The 17,000-nt window shown below is 39.3% G+C and overlaps 3 protein-coding genes across 9 annotated transcripts; 2 read left to right on the top strand and 1 right to left on the bottom strand.

The window, feature by feature from the left end:
- The first annotated feature begins 596 nt into the window (after positions 1-596).
- LOC122046516 lies at positions 597-10,239 on the top strand. Of its 6 annotated transcripts, none has more exons than XM_042607252.1 (15): positions 597-949; positions 2,198-2,497; positions 2,570-2,747; positions 3,811-3,950; positions 4,038-5,265; positions 5,360-5,460; positions 5,610-5,754; positions 6,740-6,808; positions 6,897-6,942; positions 7,025-7,410; positions 8,219-8,298; positions 8,406-8,541; positions 8,824-8,985; positions 9,462-9,560; positions 9,699-10,239. In XM_042607252.1, exons 1-15 carry the CDS (start codon positions 918-920, stop codon positions 9,813-9,815), a joined length of 3,219 nt encoding a protein of 1,072 aa, XP_042463186.1. In that variant the 5' UTR covers positions 597-917; the 3' UTR covers positions 9,816-10,239. The 6 variants fall into 6 exon arrangements, with proteins under 6 accessions (XP_042463186.1, XP_042463182.1, XP_042463184.1 ...); XM_042607248.1 differs by having other exon boundaries at positions 2,107-2,497; positions 6,743-6,808; XM_042607250.1 differs by having other exon boundaries at positions 2,107-2,497; positions 9,478-9,560.
- Positions 9,877-12,725, bottom strand: LOC122046517 (pentatricopeptide repeat-containing protein At5g39350-like). The gene has a single exon (XM_042607253.1). It carries the CDS (start codon positions 12,708-12,710, stop codon positions 10,644-10,646), a length of 2,067 nt encoding a protein of 688 aa, XP_042463187.1. The 5' UTR covers positions 12,711-12,725; the 3' UTR covers positions 9,877-10,643.
- On the top strand, positions 12,574-15,681 carry LOC122046519 (aluminum-activated malate transporter 9-like). Of its 2 annotated transcripts, XM_042607255.1 has the most exons (7): positions 12,574-12,705; positions 13,499-13,829; positions 13,922-14,062; positions 14,190-14,459; positions 14,545-14,684; positions 14,777-14,923; positions 15,009-15,668. In XM_042607255.1, the coding sequence occupies exons 2-7, from the start codon at positions 13,520-13,522 to the stop codon at positions 15,513-15,515; spliced, it is 1,515 nt and encodes a 504-aa protein (XP_042463189.1). In that variant the 5' UTR covers positions 12,574-12,705; positions 13,499-13,519; the 3' UTR covers positions 15,516-15,668. The 2 variants fall into 2 exon arrangements, with proteins under 2 accessions (XP_042463189.1, XP_042463188.1); XM_042607254.1 differs by lacking the exon at positions 12,574-12,705 and having other exon boundaries at positions 13,337-13,829; positions 15,009-15,681.
- Positions 15,682-17,000: the final 1,319 nt, after the last annotated feature.

Below are 17,000 nucleotides of genomic sequence, written 5' to 3'. Positions count from 1 at the left end.
ACTAGAGCTCAACTATGATCGAATCTTTATATGTGGGATCGGCTCAAGAGGCCGTTTATGCGACGGTTCCACATGATCGAATCTTTATCCGATATCCGATGGTTTGGTGCCCTGATTAAGTTTAGTTCAGATCCTCTATCCCTGTTTCTCTCTGTCCCCATGTTCTATTGCCGATCGGACGGTTCAGATGAGATCTCAAGGATGCTTTGCACATCACAAAATGCTACACACATCTTAAAGATGTCATAATGTCTTGAGATCTCATCTGAGCTGTCCGATCACTAATGAGATATGGGGACATAGAAAAATGAGGATAGAGGATTCGAACTGAGTTAAGTTGACAATTGCCTTTCTCCCAAGGCAGAGTCAGTCAGGGGACTCAGGACTTTGTCAGGATTCTACTACGTCATCAAAGAGAAAAAGGATCGTTGCTGTTGACTGCAAAGAGGGCATTCGGATAAATAACTAAAGCTACAGGAGTTAAAAGGTAAACAAAAAATATTCGGCCATGTTGCAAAAACGAAACTATAGGGATCGAAACGAAATTTCCTCTTTTATTATTATTCCTGCTTTTTTATTAAAAAAATATTATTATTCAGCACGCGGCTCGCACGAGTCGAGGGAGGAACGGTAGAGAAGAAGGGCGGATGGAGGCGAGAAAGACGGCGGCACGACGAAGGAGTCGATGCTAACCTACTAACTGACGACAGTTTCACTCGCCTTCTTAGTCCACGACCGCCACTTCCTGCCTTTCTTTTCTCACCTTGGTGCCATATTCCTGGCCTTCTCCTCTTACATCGTACCGATTGGGGAGGTTCGATTCCTTCGTCCGATCGCGGAGAAGGGATGAGCTCGGGGATGCAAACGATGCGCGGCTTGGTGGACGAGGCCAAGAATCGGGTCGTCTTGCTGCTCATATGTGTTTTTGGCCTCTCCTATCTCATGTCCTGTAAGTCCTCACATTCTTTTTTCTTACAGGGAGAATTCTCCATGTATCGCGTTGTCCCTTTTTTTGTATATTGACCATGATTCAGTGAGGTAGGTTGATTGGTGGTGGCATGCTCATCATCGCTCGCGTTATAATTCCCCTAAATTTTCCTTCTTTAAGCAACTCCATGAATTGGGTTCGATTTTGCTTGGAAACTTATTCCCGTTCGACTTGGTTGTATCGATCATGTTAGATCTTTCGAGTTCTGTAGAATCTTTATTGAACTCCAGAATGTAACTTGACTTTACTCTTTGTGTTTTAGATGCATTTCAATGATTTTTGACAACTACCCCTGATCTAACACTACAATTGCATCTATAATCTAATATATTCAGGTTGTTAAGATCCTGATTGTTTGCCTGACACGTTATGAGCTGTGCTAAATTGGCAAATAATTATTCCTAGTGGCTGTGTATTAGATGTTCAAATTATCTCCATGTTATGTCAATGTGGTGGTTTATGAAGTAGTTTTCAGTGAACAAAAAAAAAATCTATTCTGCTTTAGGGAATGCTAATTAGCTACCAAGTTCTGGCTAGTCGGTGGAAGAAAATGAGTGTGAGCATTAACATGGATAACACACAACCTAGTAGTAGTTAAATACTTAGTTGAGTTTTGACTAGTTTTGCTGTGTTAAAATGGTCAAACAAAGTGAATATTGTAGTGTGAATTAACACTACAAATGTCCAATGGCCTTGCATGTAAATATGACAAATATGAATTAACACTCCGTATCATTACAACTAGTTACAAACTATAAGCATAATTTATTCCTTTGAATTTCTTTACTAGTTCTGAATGGTAGATAGTTGTGGAAAACTAATAAACATATTATTGTTTTTGTCATAGATTTATCCACACAAAATCTCTTAGTTTGAACAATGTCCTTCACATCAGTCATCTTGTTTTCATCCAATAAGTTAGTTTTAACCAATCTACTGCTATGGCTGGAAATATTTTCTTTTTAATAACGAGATGGACATTTCTTGGTAACGTGAACTATCACATCCAGCATATGTGTAGCTTGTTTTCATTTCCTTTTATTTAATACCCCTTTGATATGTTTGGTTTCATCAGTTTGGCATATTTAAGTATCAAACCTGTTTTGTATACTTTTCAGTAACCAGCTCTTCAGTTTGGGTTAACTTGCCAGCTGCTGCTGTTGTGATCATTTTTTCTCTTTATTTATCACATGAACTTGATATCCGAAGAAAGCCTACACCGAATAAAATTTCAATTGTCAGCAAATCTCCTCAAAGCATACCTGTCGAACTACTCAAGTTTCCAATTGGGAAATCAGACTGGAGAAAGAAGGTGAATTCACCCATAGTTGAAGTAGCAATAGAGCAATTCACAAGACACCTAGTTTCAGAGTGGGTGATTGATCTTTGGTACTCACGTATAACACCTGACAGAGATGGTCCAGAAGAATTAGTTGAAATCATCACTAGGGTCATTGGAGAAATTTCTTGCCGGGCAAGAGATGTAAATCTTATTGATCTTTTGACCAGGTATAGATTAACATTTGCAATATGCTTACCAAATCTTTATTATCATATCTAAGTATGGTATTAGTATTTCAGGGATGTTGTCAATCTACTTCGTGACCATTTGGAGCTTTACCGTTATAGCCAGTCTAAGATTGGGAGGCAGGAAAATAAGAATATGCCATTTGACCAACGAGATATACAAATTAAATTAGTTCTAGCTGCTGGCAATAAATTACATCCAGCATTATTCTCTGCAGAAGCTGAGCACAAGGTTGTATGTAATCTAAAAATGCTTTTGGTATTTTTCTTTAACGAGAAATAAATTTGTAATATTCAACTTTTATTATTCATAGAGATCTCTGAGTCCCTTAAAAAGTTTGACCACCATGCAAAGTTGGCATTGACTATTGATGGCAGTGAAAATTATTTTATCTTGTTGCTTATTAGCATTCGTTAGCACCCCAAATTCTGATGCTTGCACTTGTTCTGGTTTTAGCCAACTTTCTTTCAGATATTAATTTGTTTAACTGATCAAAGTTAGACTTTGTCAAATTTTTCCATGCACTTCTTCAGTTTCTGATTGCTTGTATAAAGGTGTCTCAGAGTAATTGTGTTGAGTTTGCTGACTTCAGTCCATGGGCAATTAAAAGTTTTTGACCTGTCTTAATTTTGATTTGTCTTCTTATTAGTTTGAGGTATCAAACCAAGCTTTACTCCTCTCTATCAATTTGTGGCTACAAGATCTCTGATTCATTTCTGTGCATTCTGTCGGGCATCACTTATTCTGCATACAATTGATCTTTTACCTAGGGAATCTATGGTAGTCTCAGTAACAGTGTTAACTCTATTGTATAACAATTAATACCAAACTCATATCATTCTAGTTTCCTCGATCTGTTACTTTTTCTCTCTGATAAAGCACAGCAGGAGTGTGAACTTATATATTGGCATCCCATAATACAACATTGCTTTACAAGTTCCTACTTGTCACATCACATTAAATGAGCATCTCATGGTTGGGTTTGTAAGATTCAGGTTCCAACTTATAAAAAGGATTTCTGATCTTTATTTTAGACAGGGTTTGCAATCTTTGTCAGTGTTTTCAAATCTTGGTCAGGGAGTTGAATTGCTCAGCACCCAGGTTGTGGTTTTTCAATTTGAACCAATCAAAAAATTGGTTGAAACAGAGTTATCCAACCGTATTAGGAATCAGATTGACCTTCATCCTCTGGTTTAACGAGTTCAACCTGCTTGTTTAAAAACATTGATTTTCTTAGAAGAATCCTTCATTAGTTGTTTTGTAATGATTTTTGATGTTCTTCACCATATTCCAGGTTTTGCAGAATTTGGTTCGTGGAATTATGTTTGTACTTTTCAAGCCAGAAGATTTAAATTGCTTATACTTTCGCCACACAGTTAGAGAGCTTCTTGCTTGTACTGTGATTAGGCCAGTTTTGAACCTAGTTAATCCAAGGTAGTTGCTTGTTTCCTGTATAATCACTTTCATGGCATTCTGGTGAATTAACCTAATAATAGTATGTGGGTTCCATCTGGATGTCAGGTTCATAAATGAAAGGATCGAGTCTTTGGTTTTATCTCGTGCCAATAATATTAATAAGAAATTTGCACCATCAGCTGAAGAAGCACCAATAATCATGCGGAGAGCACATTCAGTACCTTCGGATGATCAAACTTCATGTTCACTGGATCACTCAAGTCCGGGTCTTGAACTTGTACAATTAAAAAATGACAATCAGAAGACTGGTCCACATGAGAGTGGCATAATTAATGGAATGCATTACACTGGGAAGGAAAATGAATCTGGGTCTAAGTTTGGTTTGATTGTCACACCAAGGAATCATAATGATCTTCCTGTTTCTTTAGACTTTGTCCTCGACAAAGCTAAGGATTCTTGGTCAAAAGACACTTTGCTATTGAATTCTCAAGGTATGGATGAGAAGAAACCTGGTGCATATGCAAGTGAGTGGGCACAGATGTTGGACATTCTTTCAAGAAGAAAGACACAAGCTCTTGCACCAGAACATTTGGATGATCTTTGGGCAAAAGGACGAAACTATAAAAAGAAAGAAGCAAGTAAATTAGGAAAATCAGTGGCACAAAGTTCATCTATCACTCATTCTGAGCCAATTGAAAGCAAAATATACATTCGGGACATATCCAAGAAATTCCCCACTTCCTCCCAGCTGGAAAATTTGCCTGAGACAGATTGTAATGACTCTAACCATTCAGATCCATCATTTGAAGAAAGAATAGAAAATACAAACCATGAAGAGACTAAATCAGAAAGTTTAAGTTCCTATACAACTGATGATGAAAGCAGTAGTGTGACAGGTCTTGGTTCTCCAGGTACAAAAGTATGGGAAAGCAAAAACAAGAAGGATTCTGTTTCTTCAAGTATACGGCATCCTCTTGAAGCAACTGAAACTCATGGAGCAAAGAGAAGTGGTAAAGTTCATATTCATCATCGTCGGACATCAAGAACATTGTCAGTAAGAAAAAGATCTAGGTCAAGCAATCAAAAGGCCCCACTGTGGCAGGAGGTTGCAAGAACATCATTTTTGTTGGCTGATGGGCATGACATACTCAAGGACTCAAAAAATGATACTAGAACACTTGAATTAACTGACAACTCAGACACAGAAGCTAGGGGTAGAATCAATAATGGGGCTACAGCTTTGTCTTCTGTTTCAACTGAGTCTTCTCATTCGTCTATGAAGTCTCATGATATCCTTGTTTTGGCCGATACATTTTTGAAGTTGAGATGTGAGGTACTTCCAATATATTTGTAGGAATTAACATATTTTTGTTCATAATTTTATTTGTTTCACTGTATGCAGTGTGCTAAGGCATGCATTCGTACAGGTACTAGGTGCCAATATTGTAAAAAGTGGTTCAGGAACATTTGCTGTCTATTCCATTTCGGTGACTGATGCAAATAACAATAGTTGGTTCATTAAAAGAAGGTTTGATTAATAAGGCTATATGGCATGCAGTTGGAAAATTTTATGAATCTTTTAGTTTGGTTTTCCTATGTGGTTATTGTGACTCTTTTCTTCTTTATCTTCTTCCTTCTATGTTTTATTCTTCTGTTTTCTTTTGGTTTTCTCATTAGGTACCGCCATTTTGAGGAGCTACATCGACATCTAAAAGAGTTTCCAGAGTATAACTTACATTTGCCACCCAAGCATTTTCTATCATCTGGGCTGGATCTTCCTGTGGTCCAGGAAAGATGTAAACTTCTTGACATATATTTGAAGGTATCTAATCATTAAACACAGTTGTGGTGAAGTCCTTCTTGCTTGGTTTTATTTACTTCCATTCATCTGATACTCTTTTTCATTTGGGTTGCATTTTGATGCAAAGCTGATCGGTGACTAGATACACCACCTTAACATAGTACAATTCTTTGTGACTAATGTTTTATGATAGTTGCATTCAAGACAAACACAATCAGTTTGCCTAGACCCATGCTAGGTGAACCTATTTTTAAAATTTTGAAATTGACATCATGATTCCAAGTACTTTGCGACATGTAGCAAGGAAAGTGGCTTACTGTGGTACAACTTCTCTTTTGCACTTTCTTTCATTCTTACAAAGATAATAATGCAATGGCAGAACACCGGGAAGACATGGTGCCTTAATCAATAATCCGTCTTAGTTGCCAATTTCACAGGGTTGTGTGCCTCAAAGGTCAATCTCATGAAGAAATGAGATTAAAATTGTATTCATGATTGAGTAAATTAAACAATAGGGCGAGGGGTCTCTTTTTTTTAGGCTTTTACTAATCTAGTCTCATTGAGACTTGTGCAAAACGAACTAGGTGTCCTTGAACTGATAGGATTACAAAAAATTTAGTATTGTATTTTGGATACTCTTAAAATAAAATAAAGTAATATTTTAGATCAAACAATTAATCTCACTGACCAGTTTTATTTTAAATGAATATTTTATTTGAATGATCTAGACTTGTCAATCATTTATAGGTTGGGCAATCTTGTAGCCGAAATTGATACAGTCTCATAATCAACCCTTAGTAAATGATTCTATTTTAAACTACTGCTGCATCTCTACTTTAAACATAGTTGCTGTTCTTTTGTTCAAATGACCTACCTTTTGTTAATATTGCAAGAAATTAGATTCCTTGCTTGTTGCTACTGTTACTTCATTCTCTCTTTTATTTTGGATACTGGCATCAAATAGTAATGCAATTTCTTAATTAACTGCACCTTTTTCTTCTCTCAGAAGTTACTTCAAATTCCAAGCATATCAGAGTCTATTGATGTTTGGGATTTCCTCAGTATTGATTCACAGGCCAGTTCAAATTTCAGACTCCAATATGATTTTTATCCTGTTATGTCTAATATTAGTTGGATTGATGAAACCCTTGTTGCTATTTCAGACTTACATTTTTACAGATTCTCTCTCCGTCATTCAAACTTTATCAGGTTCTCTTTTAATTTTTCATTTTCTGAATGACTTCGACTGGCATTGTCCTGGTCCTACTCATATCTTGTTTCTGTTATTCAGTTAATCTTGATGATAAGCCACATGAAAAGAGTGCAAAGAGGTTTGAATCAATTGAAAATATTGGTAGTCAGTTCTCTTCTGCTGAGAAAAATTTTGATTCTGAGATCAAAGACAGTTCTAAAGTAATGACTGGTAGTTATTCTGAATCTGATGGTTTAAGAATGAGAAAATCACATATGGAGCAAATTCCTGGTCTTAATAGCAGAGACCAGAACAATCCATATCATGACAATTCAGAAAATGATTATGAAAGCAGACTCAGAAATAATACTTCATATTCTGGTAACTCTAACCAGGTAAAAAATGTCTCAATAGCTGAAGTTGAAAATTTGCAAGAGAGCTCTAAAGTTGTAGATACTGGTGGGGCACTGAACATTCCTACTGAAGTAAGTTGGAATTAACTCTGTATTATAGTGTACATGTGAATCCCCTCTATGATTTTTTTGTATATATACTGATCAGAAATTCAGAAATGCACACTTGCTGCCTCACTGTGCTTTAACAAAATTTTTAATCAGGTGTCCGCGGAGGTGAATATTTTATTTTGCTCAACATTAAGAAGAAAGATACACTTGAAGTGAATGATATTTATGTATGAATTACATGGGCAATAAAGTTGTTTGAAAAGACACTTTGAACTTTGCATGTTCATTTGGAAGTGTTTGTGAATGTTTGCCATGTAAGTTTAAATTAGCTAAATCCCCAGTACTTCTATTAATCATAGAAAAGCATTTCATTTTGACTATGGAAATTACCCACTTGCTGTAATTTGATGCTGAAGGTTTAGTTCTTGCTGATGTGGGTTTGTTGATAGCTATTTATTATTGCTATTGACTTTGAAGTTTGATGCTCAATTATATAATTTTTCGCTCTGAATTATGATAAGCACCCAATTGCAAATTTGTAGCATGAGAGATTACTTGGACTAGTAACATGTCAGTCTTTCGATGTGTTTGTATATGTTTTATCTCTTGCTTTTTGCTAACACCCATTTCACTACTATTTCCTTTATTTTCCAGAATTTCTAAGACAATGTGCTTTCACATGCACATGCACATGCACATGCGTTTTGCTCATTTAATAGTACTTAGTTTATCATTCTTTATATGGTTTGTTCCTAGTTGTGCTATGAGGTTTGGTACTTCTTTGCAGTTGCTTATTATGATATGCTATCATTTTTAACTCTCATTGCAGTGTGTACCGCCAAATTTGAGTGTTCCCATACTAAATTTAGTAGATGTTATTTTCCAGCTGAAGGATGGTGGTTGGATAAGGTGTGTTTAGATATATTGTCAGTTGAGCACAAAGGTTATTACTTTTGCTACATGATCAAACCTCTCTTCTTGCTTTTATTGACCACATTGTGATGCTTTTCTTGTAGGCGGCAAGCATTTTGGATAGCTAAGCAGCTGTTACAGTTGGGAATGGGTGATGCTTTTGATGACTGGCTTATTGAGAAAATTCAACTTCTTAGAACAGGAGTGGTAATTGCTTCTGCAATCAAGCGTGTTGAGCAGGTACTTCAATCTACTCATTCATGTTAACAACAAAAAGTGTTTTGTTCACTTGTCAATTTAAACTATAGTTGTTTTCTCAACAGATAAAACCATAGGTTTATTGCAAATGATAAGTTGAGCCAATTGCTCAAAATATTTGAATGTTTCTACCCTTGTCCTATACACATACACCATAGTATGACCAAATTTTCTTGATCGGCTGTTCTTACACATTTTACCTCAAGAAAACATCATTTTCATCGCTGTTGCTATATCCTGATTAGAATTTGTAATTTTTGGCAGGTTCTATGGCCTGATGGGATTTTCATAACTAAACATCCTAAGCGAAAAGCTACTGCACCCATTTCAACTCCAGGCACTCAGAGCAACCTAAAGAGCAATCCATTGACTTATGAACAACAAGTAGAAGCTGATCGTCGTGCCAAATTTGTGTATGAACTAATAGTAGGTAATATTGTTCCTCACTTTTTAATTTTAAACTTTTAGCTAATGTGCAATCCCCATTTTGTAAAAAACAAAAAATTGAGTGTTTGACTGACGTGGTAGAGATCTTAAACCCCATGGCGTTGTTGAGGATGGAAGGTTCATTATTTTTTTTATACCACCAATTGTTCTTGCAAACCATGCACTAATACTCGAGCAACAAAATCTATATACCCACAGCTTACCTTTGTCTTAATTTTCAAACACAAGTTTAATATCAGTGCTTAGCAGTTCGAAGTTAAACTGCTTATTATCTGTATGTTCATCATGTCAACATTTTCCATCTTCTCCCAAAAGGCTTTGACAAGAAAAATTCATCTTTATTGCCTAGTCAATAACATGCATGCAAAAGTTATATACCTCAATTTAATGTGTTTTTGAAGTGTGCTACTATGTTATTACTGGGAGCTAGGTTACATTGTGATAATGCTGGACAGTATCTTTTTTCAACAGAGAAAGCGCCACCTGCTCTTGTTGGTCTTGTTGGCCGAAAGGAATATGAACAGTGTGCGCAGGATATATTTTTCTTCCTTCAGGTACTTGCTTCTAGGGATAAAGTAGAAGAACATGCTTTCACCTACAATCTGACTCAGAATAGTAATACTGAAAATAGTAAAGAAAGGAATTAAGTTGACATGTAATTAAATATTAATGACCATCCATCTTCTCTACAGTCTCCTTTTTGCTTGAAGCACTTTGCGTTTGAACTCCTTGAGCTGTTGCTTTTGTCGACCTTCCCTGAGCTCAGTGAGGTTGTCAGGGAATGCCATGAAGAAAAAGTATCAATTTAGACAAGGCAATCACTAACTTTGCTCATCTGAAAACAATCAATCACTCTTTTTGACTGGATCACTTGTGCTTTTGTCGGCCGGTCGGATTGTAAGATGAACTTCATGTCCTACTGTTGGTTTGTCCAGACTGTTGAAGCTTTATATCATGTACATGTGTAAAAGGTTTTGTTTTTGCATAGAGAAGGTGGTTTCTCCATGATTCAGGTTGTGCATTATGAGTGATTTGGTATCTTCAATTTGATCCATCATCTGGGTATGATGTATTGGCTCTTGATTCAGAAGAAGCCAATGGGTTTTAGTCATGGAGAGAACTGTACAGATTTTTCTTTCTCGTATCTTGCTCTGTACGTGTTTTTTTCTTTTTCGTTATAAAGTTTTTGTAATTTTTGAATTGGTATAGTGAAAGTTCTATTGCCTTCTGAAAGCTCAAATGTAATTTTGGACGATAAATGTACTTGAATAATGGTCACGCAATGGATTGTCTTTTTGTCTAAAATGTAACGGAAGCTTGCTCATGTCTCTGCACCTTAATGTCGACCTCACCTGAGCTTGTGGAGATGAGGAGAAAGGTGATATTTTTTGCTCGTGATTCTGTGGAGAAGTGGCTATGCCCATTTCATTCCGAGCAACATTTGAAATACTTTAAGATCCACATATACGGGCTTTTATAATTTGAGCTCCATGTGTGTGGGCAACCAGGTAAAGTCGAACACTGATTCAGTTCAAGCTCGGGCAATTAAACCATTTCAATGTACATCCTCAAGTCGGTTTGGTAGCCAAGCCTCGACTCCAAGTTGCACCTTACATCTTCCACGACAGAGGAATGAATCATGAACATCCCTCATACCAACTGAATCCTGGTATCTTTTTCAAATCATTTGAGCAGATCAAACTCAAAACACCATTGACATCACCCCTTCTCCCTGCCGCAATATAAACATCAGCAAGCATTTTGTAAGTTGCCGCATTTTGCGGTTCCAGCTGGTAGAGATGCCTGGCAGCTTCTTCTCCAGTTGCCACATTACCATGCACTCTGCAAGCACTGAGTAAAGCACCCCATAAAACTGCGCAACTCTTGCCTCTTTGCATTGCATTCTTGACTAAACTATATGCGTCAGGCAACCTCGCAGCTCGACATAACATATCGACCATGCAAGTCAAATGTTCAATACCTGGTTCCAAGTTGTAGTCCTCTTTCATACTGTTGAAGAATTCCCAGCCTTTCTGCACTAGACCTACATGGCTGCATGCAGACAAAAGCGAGAGAAAAGTAAAATGGTTTGGCATTACTCCTCTCTCCCTCATCTGCTCAAAATGATCTAACACTTGGTCTAATTTTCCATCCCATGCATAAGCTTGTATCATTGTGCTCCAGGAAACGACATCCTTCTGAATGATGCCATCGAATATCTTACTTGAATCTGCAATGCTTCCACCCTTGGCGTAGGCATTAATAAGGCAGTTAGAAGTTTGCCTATGGATTTCGAATCCTCTTTTGATGATCTGAGAATGTGTTTCAGTGATTTTCTTTAGGACGGGGGTACAACATAAGTCAGAGAGCAAATTAACAAATGTAACATGATCAGGACTGATGCCCCTCCTTTGCATTTCAAGCATGAGATAAAAAACCTTACTGATCGTACCGATCTGACTGCACGCTTTCATCATAGCATTCCATGTAACCACATCTCCTCTTACTTCCTCACATGGATCTAGAAGACTCAATGAAATATTCAACATACCACACTTGGCGTACATGTAAGCTAGTACGGTGACAATAGACGAGTCTGATACAATTCTGTTGTCATGACTGGTTAAGTAATTGTCTTGTATCAGTTTACCTTCTTTCCAATCACCCAATTCTGCACATGCAAGAATCACATTAATCAAAATAGATCTAGAAGGACAAATATGCGTGTTCATGACCATCCAATTGAACAATGTGAGAGCCTCATCTGGCTTCTTGTGTCGGACATAACCACCAATCATAGTGCTCAATGAGATGGCATCCTTATTCTCCATCCTGCTAAACAAACTGCTCGCAGTAATCAAGTTGTTGCAATTCACATACATTTCGAGTAGAGCATTCAACAGAACCAAGCTTGACTCCAAACCGAGTTTAATAGCCAGGATATGTAAGCCCTCTACGTTGTCTGGAGAAGAATAATAATAGCAACAAACAGGCATCAAACTAATTATAGTAGCTTCGGTAGGGAAAATTCCATGAGTAAGCCTCATGGCTCTGAACAAACTTACAGCCTCCTGGAACAACCCGGCTTTCGAGTACCCAGAAATCATTGCGTTCCAAACAATAACATCTCTCATAAGCATTCCGTCGAACACCCTGCGTGCCGCATCAATCACCCCGGCTTTGCAGTACATATCAACCAGCGCTGTCGCAACGAGGAGATCAGAATCTAGCCCTTTCAGCCGAGCACGAGCTCCAATTCTACAGCCCAATTCGAACTCGGCTAAATGGGAGCAAGCCGTGAGGACGAGATGAAACGTAACCTTATCGGGATCGCAATGCGGTGGGGGCGAGGCCACCATCTCGTGGTAGATATCCAAGGCCGAACAGGGGCGACCGCGCTTGAGGTATCCCTTGATGAGCGAATTCCATAGGAGGGTCTTCGTCGGCCCCCCTCGTCGGGCATCGTCGAAGACTAATCGTGCGGTCGAGGCGTCGCCGAAGTGGAAATATTTGGACAGGAGGAGGCTCAAGAGGTAGAGGTTGCGGCGAAATCCGGAGGCGATGATACGTCCGTGGAGGAACCGGAGGCGGCGGCAGGATGCGCAGCGGGTGACGGCGGCAGCAAGAGCTTCTTTAACAGCTTGGGGCCTGTCGGGACGGTAACAGACCCCACTAGCATCATCATTCCTTCCCAGCAAGGTCATTAGATTACAAGAGCTATCTAATTTCAAAGACCTAATCGATTAGAAAATACAACATCCATCAAAATATTAAATCTATTTTCAGAAATTTTACTAATGAAAAAAAATAAATCAAAAACATATTGCTCGCTTAATCCTCAAGCTCTCTTTTTGGCATCTGCTGAATAAAATACAATGTGCAATATTCGTTTGTCATTTTCATCGATCAACTAGCTAGTTAGCAACATATCAATACTGAAACAATTGTGGCAAAAGACGAATACGTTCGTCCCCAACACCCCGTCAACCAATAATGAAACAATGACATTATATTGGATGTAGTAGTGGGAGAATTTGGAGGATTATACATCTCCATGGCTAGTACCTAGCTCTGTGCTTTACTACCCCAACTTTGTACCTTTTCTATTTCTTATCATCTAGCTGGCGGCATATTCTCTATCTCACCGTCCTCATCCACACATACATTATTGCTATCAGGCATCTTTGATCACCTGGTGACGCACTCCTTCAATTATATAGTGTTTGTCGACGGATCAATACTAAATTTGGAATTATCTAGTTTATCAAAAAAAAAATTCAATTATATTGTGCTTTCCTTTGTGATAGTTTGAGATTATTCTTAGTTAGCGTTGGACCAGTAGCATATATATATATATTAATTCGCTTCCGTGGGCAATTAGCTAGCTCAATGGAACTATATATAAATTGCATCTATACCATCCTTAGCTTCTTGTGAAAAACTATCGATCCGGTCTATATATTTGTGTGGAATAATCTAATATTGACTGCAGATCGAGCCATTGCACTGAAGAATGAATGGAAGACAACCCTGCAACAAAATTATTACCGATGTGATCTTGTCGCCCAACGCCGTCTTGCCTGAGTTCTTCGTCAAGAATACTACAACTGCAAGCAAGAGGAGCTCGTTGCTTACCAAGTGCGTGCGAGATGTGCTAGAGTTTGCCAAGGAGGACAGCAACAGAGTGGTCTTTGCCCTCAAGGTTGGCCTCGCCATGCTCCTTGTCTCCCTGCTCATCCTGATCCGGGGGCCTTTCGACTTCTTCGGCACCAACATTCTCTGGTCCATCCTCACCGTCGGTGTCATGTTCGAATACACTGTAGGTGCGTACGTTCGTGCTAATTAATTAATTGAACTAGCTACATCAATTCTTGTGTATCGTATTCTTCACATCATCACCTAATAACTTGTTTAGGCACAACCTTGTACCGCGGATTCAATCGAGCCATCGGAACTTTGGTGGCCGGAATCTTCGCTATCTTCGTTATTGGATTAACCATCGTTGGGGGTCCTCGAGGCGAGCCTTATGTTATTGCCATCAGCATCTTCCTTGTAGGTAGGTATATAATTGTAATACATGCCCAAATCCGACATGCATCCTGTTCTTTTGCAAATTACATTAATTTGAACAAGCTGGCTGGCTGGCTGCAGATCATAAATTAACTTCAAAATTTTGATTGCAGGAGCCGCCACTTCCTTCGTGAAGCAGTGGCCTTCCTTTGTCACATACGAGTACGGCTTTCGCGTCACCCTCTTCACCTTTTGTCTCATTGTGATCTCTACGTATCGCTTGGAGAACCCAATCCGGACCGCCGTGGAGCGCCTATACTCGATTTCGATAGGTGCGGCTGTCGCCGTCGGTGTCAATGTGCTCGTCTTCCCGGCGTGGGCCGGCGAGCAGCTGCACGACGAGCTTGTGGACGGCTTCTATTCTGTCGCAGAGTCGCTCGAAGGTCGGTCAGTGCGTCGTTGATGCTAGCTAATTTACAAATTAATTTCTTGGACGACCATAATTGATCGATGTATTTTGGATTTTAGAATGTGGGAAGAGTTATTTCAGCGGAGAAGGATTGGACCAGACTGGTGTACAGTGCAAGATGGCCAATGAGTTCCCCGCCGATCTTGCGCACTGGAAATGCCGAGCCATGTTGAATTCTTCTGCAAGGATGGACTCTTTGGTAATCAAATCTCTCTTTCCCCTCCTCCCCTGCTTAGAAGTTAGAATGATCGATCGATCGATCGACGACTTAGAATTCAATTAAATTCTTAGGAGATTTGGGCGAAATGGGAACCGCCGCATGGAAGATTCAGGCACTACTACCACACTTGGTCGGAGTACGTAAAAGTCGCGGCCGTACTCCGGCACTGCGCCTACGAAGTCATGGCGCTTTATGGCTGTTTGAGATCGGAGATTCAGGTTGATTTTTTTCCCCCCTTAATTAGTCTGTTTGGGGAGTCGAGCTTATGAATTCTTTTAGTTTTAATTTGATTATTTATGCCAGGCTCCGAGCGACCTTCGAATTACATTCCAGAAGGAGATCCTCGAGGCGGTCGTCGACGCAGCAGAACTCCTCCGAAGCTTAGCAGGTGACATCAGCAATATGAAGCACAGTCCTCAACTGGACCGCCTCAAGCGCGTGCATGTCTCTGGCGACCGCCTGCAGCGTTCCCTTGACCTCCAGTTCCACCTTCTTCTTATCTCCCAAAATTCTGGACCATGCCCGGCTGATACAGTTCCACTGGCACAGCCGCGGTGGTCGTACCATGAGGCGATGAGGAAGCAGAACCGGCGGCTCTTTTCATGGCCGTCGAGGGGCGTGGACGAGTTGGAGGACGACAGAGGTGAGGGTGGACCGAGGATGCGGGCGGCAGAAAGCTCGGCGTCGCTTTCGCTCGCTACCTTCGCGCTGTTGCTCGTCGAGTTCGTGGCTCGACTCGACCACCTCGTGGAAGCGGTCGACGAGCTGGCTGCGACCGCTAAGTTTAAGCAGGAGACGTCGTTAATTTGATAGGTGTCCCGCACCCAAATGGGTGGTGGTCGCAGGTGTGGTCTGACATGAGCGCTTGATAATTCACCCAAATTTATTTTTGGCCAGATTTTAAGATCTACTTATTTATTGTGGGTCAAATAAAAAAGATAGATTTTAATAATAGATGTAAAATTCAGCTTAATTCCCCCTCTTCCTCCTCGGGTTTTTAACACTATGTTTGAATGAGATAAGCGAACATTCATTAACGAAAGGGAAAATTCATTAACGAAACGGAAAGAAAAAGAAAGAAAAATAAAATATTTATATTTTCCTTATTTAAAAGGAAGGAAAGATTAATATGTGTTATTGTGTTTGGCTAGATTTTATAACCTGTGTCACTTTTATTAAAGATTTAAGTGTTTAAGAATCTAGTACATCTTGCATATATTTATTGGTTAAAACTTACGTGTTCAAGTAATTGTAGCTCATTTGTTAAAGTCGGCATCAACGTTGGCATTGACATCGAAGTCGGTGTTGACATTGAATGCAGCGTCGAAGTCGGTGTCGACCTCGAAGTCAATGTCAGCGTCGATGTCGGTGTCGGCCTCGAAGTCGGCATCGACGTCAGTGTCGAAGTCGACGTCAACGTTGGTGTTGGCAATGGCGCCGGCAACGACATTGGCGTCGAAGTCGGCGTCAACGGAGTGTGAGCGTCGGGCGGTGCGAGTCCTTTTCGTCGCAATGCAAAGTCGGTGTCGGCCTCGAAGTCGATGTCAGCGTCAAAGTTGATGTCGACCTCGAAATCAGCATCGACGTCGATGTCGAAGTCGGCGTCAACGTTGGTGTTGGCAATGGCGTCGACAACAACATTGGCGAAGAAGTCGGTGTCAACGGAGTGTGAGCGTCGGGCGGTGTGAGTGCTTTTCGTCGCAACGCAAAGAATACCTAAAACAATGATTTTTGGAATTAATATAAACTTATTTCTAAATACTCATTTAGTTTCAATGAATTTTTTATTTTCAGGTATAGGAACTAAGTCCTAGACTTCATTTCTTTCAAATTGGGTCAGTTGTTCCTATATGGTAATAATCCAGTTTGAGTCAAGTAGGGATTCTTCTACTGTTTTGGGTTCAATCTTAGAAATTAAAGATATTTGACTTAGATTTCTAAATGATGATCTAATTTGAACCCTTAGTTATGTGTCACCTATTATTTATTTAATTGGGTAGTCTGAGCTAACTCTTATTGTTCTAGATTCAGTTTGTTTTTGTCCATTTTCTTGTAGTTGATTTTGTTCATCTTCATGTTCATCTATTTGATTTAAGTTTTCACTTGCTCCCTCTAGATCAGTGATAACTCTAACAAAGTCAATTGGTTGAGTTTGAATTTGATTTGAGTTAGTTTCCTTAGAGTTAGATTCATCAAATTTTACATTTGTTGTTTCTTCAATTCTTAGGACAGTTTTATTATAAACTCTATACTCTCTACTATTTAGTGGGTATCCTATAAAAATTTCATTTTCAA

The sequence above is a fragment of the Zingiber officinale genome, chromosome 2B, assembly GCF_018446385.1.
Source record: "Zingiber officinale cultivar Zhangliang chromosome 2B, Zo_v1.1, whole genome shotgun sequence".
Lineage (NCBI taxonomy): Eukaryota > Viridiplantae > Streptophyta > Magnoliopsida > Zingiberales > Zingiberaceae > Zingiber > Zingiber officinale.
Note: the sequence above shows the minus strand (reverse complement) of the source record. Positions and strands in the feature narration are given on the sequence as shown.

Bases quoted from the DNA above. Each gene is read 5' to 3' on its own strand.
- LOC122046517 (XM_042607253.1), bottom strand. From the start codon at position 12,710: ATGACCTTGCTGGGAAGGAATGATGATGCTAGTGGGGTCTGTTACCGT.
- LOC122046516 (XM_042607247.1), top strand. From the start codon at position 847: ATGAGCTCGGGGATGCAAACGATGCGCGGCTTGGTGGACGAGGCCAAG. The intron at 5,755-6,739 runs GTATCTAATCAT...TTCTTCTCTCAG, and splicing joins TTCTTGACATATATTTGAAG to AAGTTACTTCAAATTCCAAG. The intron at 8,986-9,461 runs GTAGGTAATATT...AATGCTGGACAG, and splicing joins AATTTGTGTATGAACTAATA to TATCTTTTTTCAACAGAGAA.
- LOC122046519 (XM_042607254.1), top strand. From the start codon at position 13,520: ATGAATGGAAGACAACCCTGCAACAAAATTATTACCGATGTGATCTTG. The intron at 13,830-13,921 runs GTGCGTACGTTC...TAACTTGTTTAG, and splicing joins CATGTTCGAATACACTGTAG to GCACAACCTTGTACCGCGGA. The intron at 14,924-15,008 runs GTTGATTTTTTT...TATTTATGCCAG, and splicing joins GTTTGAGATCGGAGATTCAG to GCTCCGAGCGACCTTCGAAT.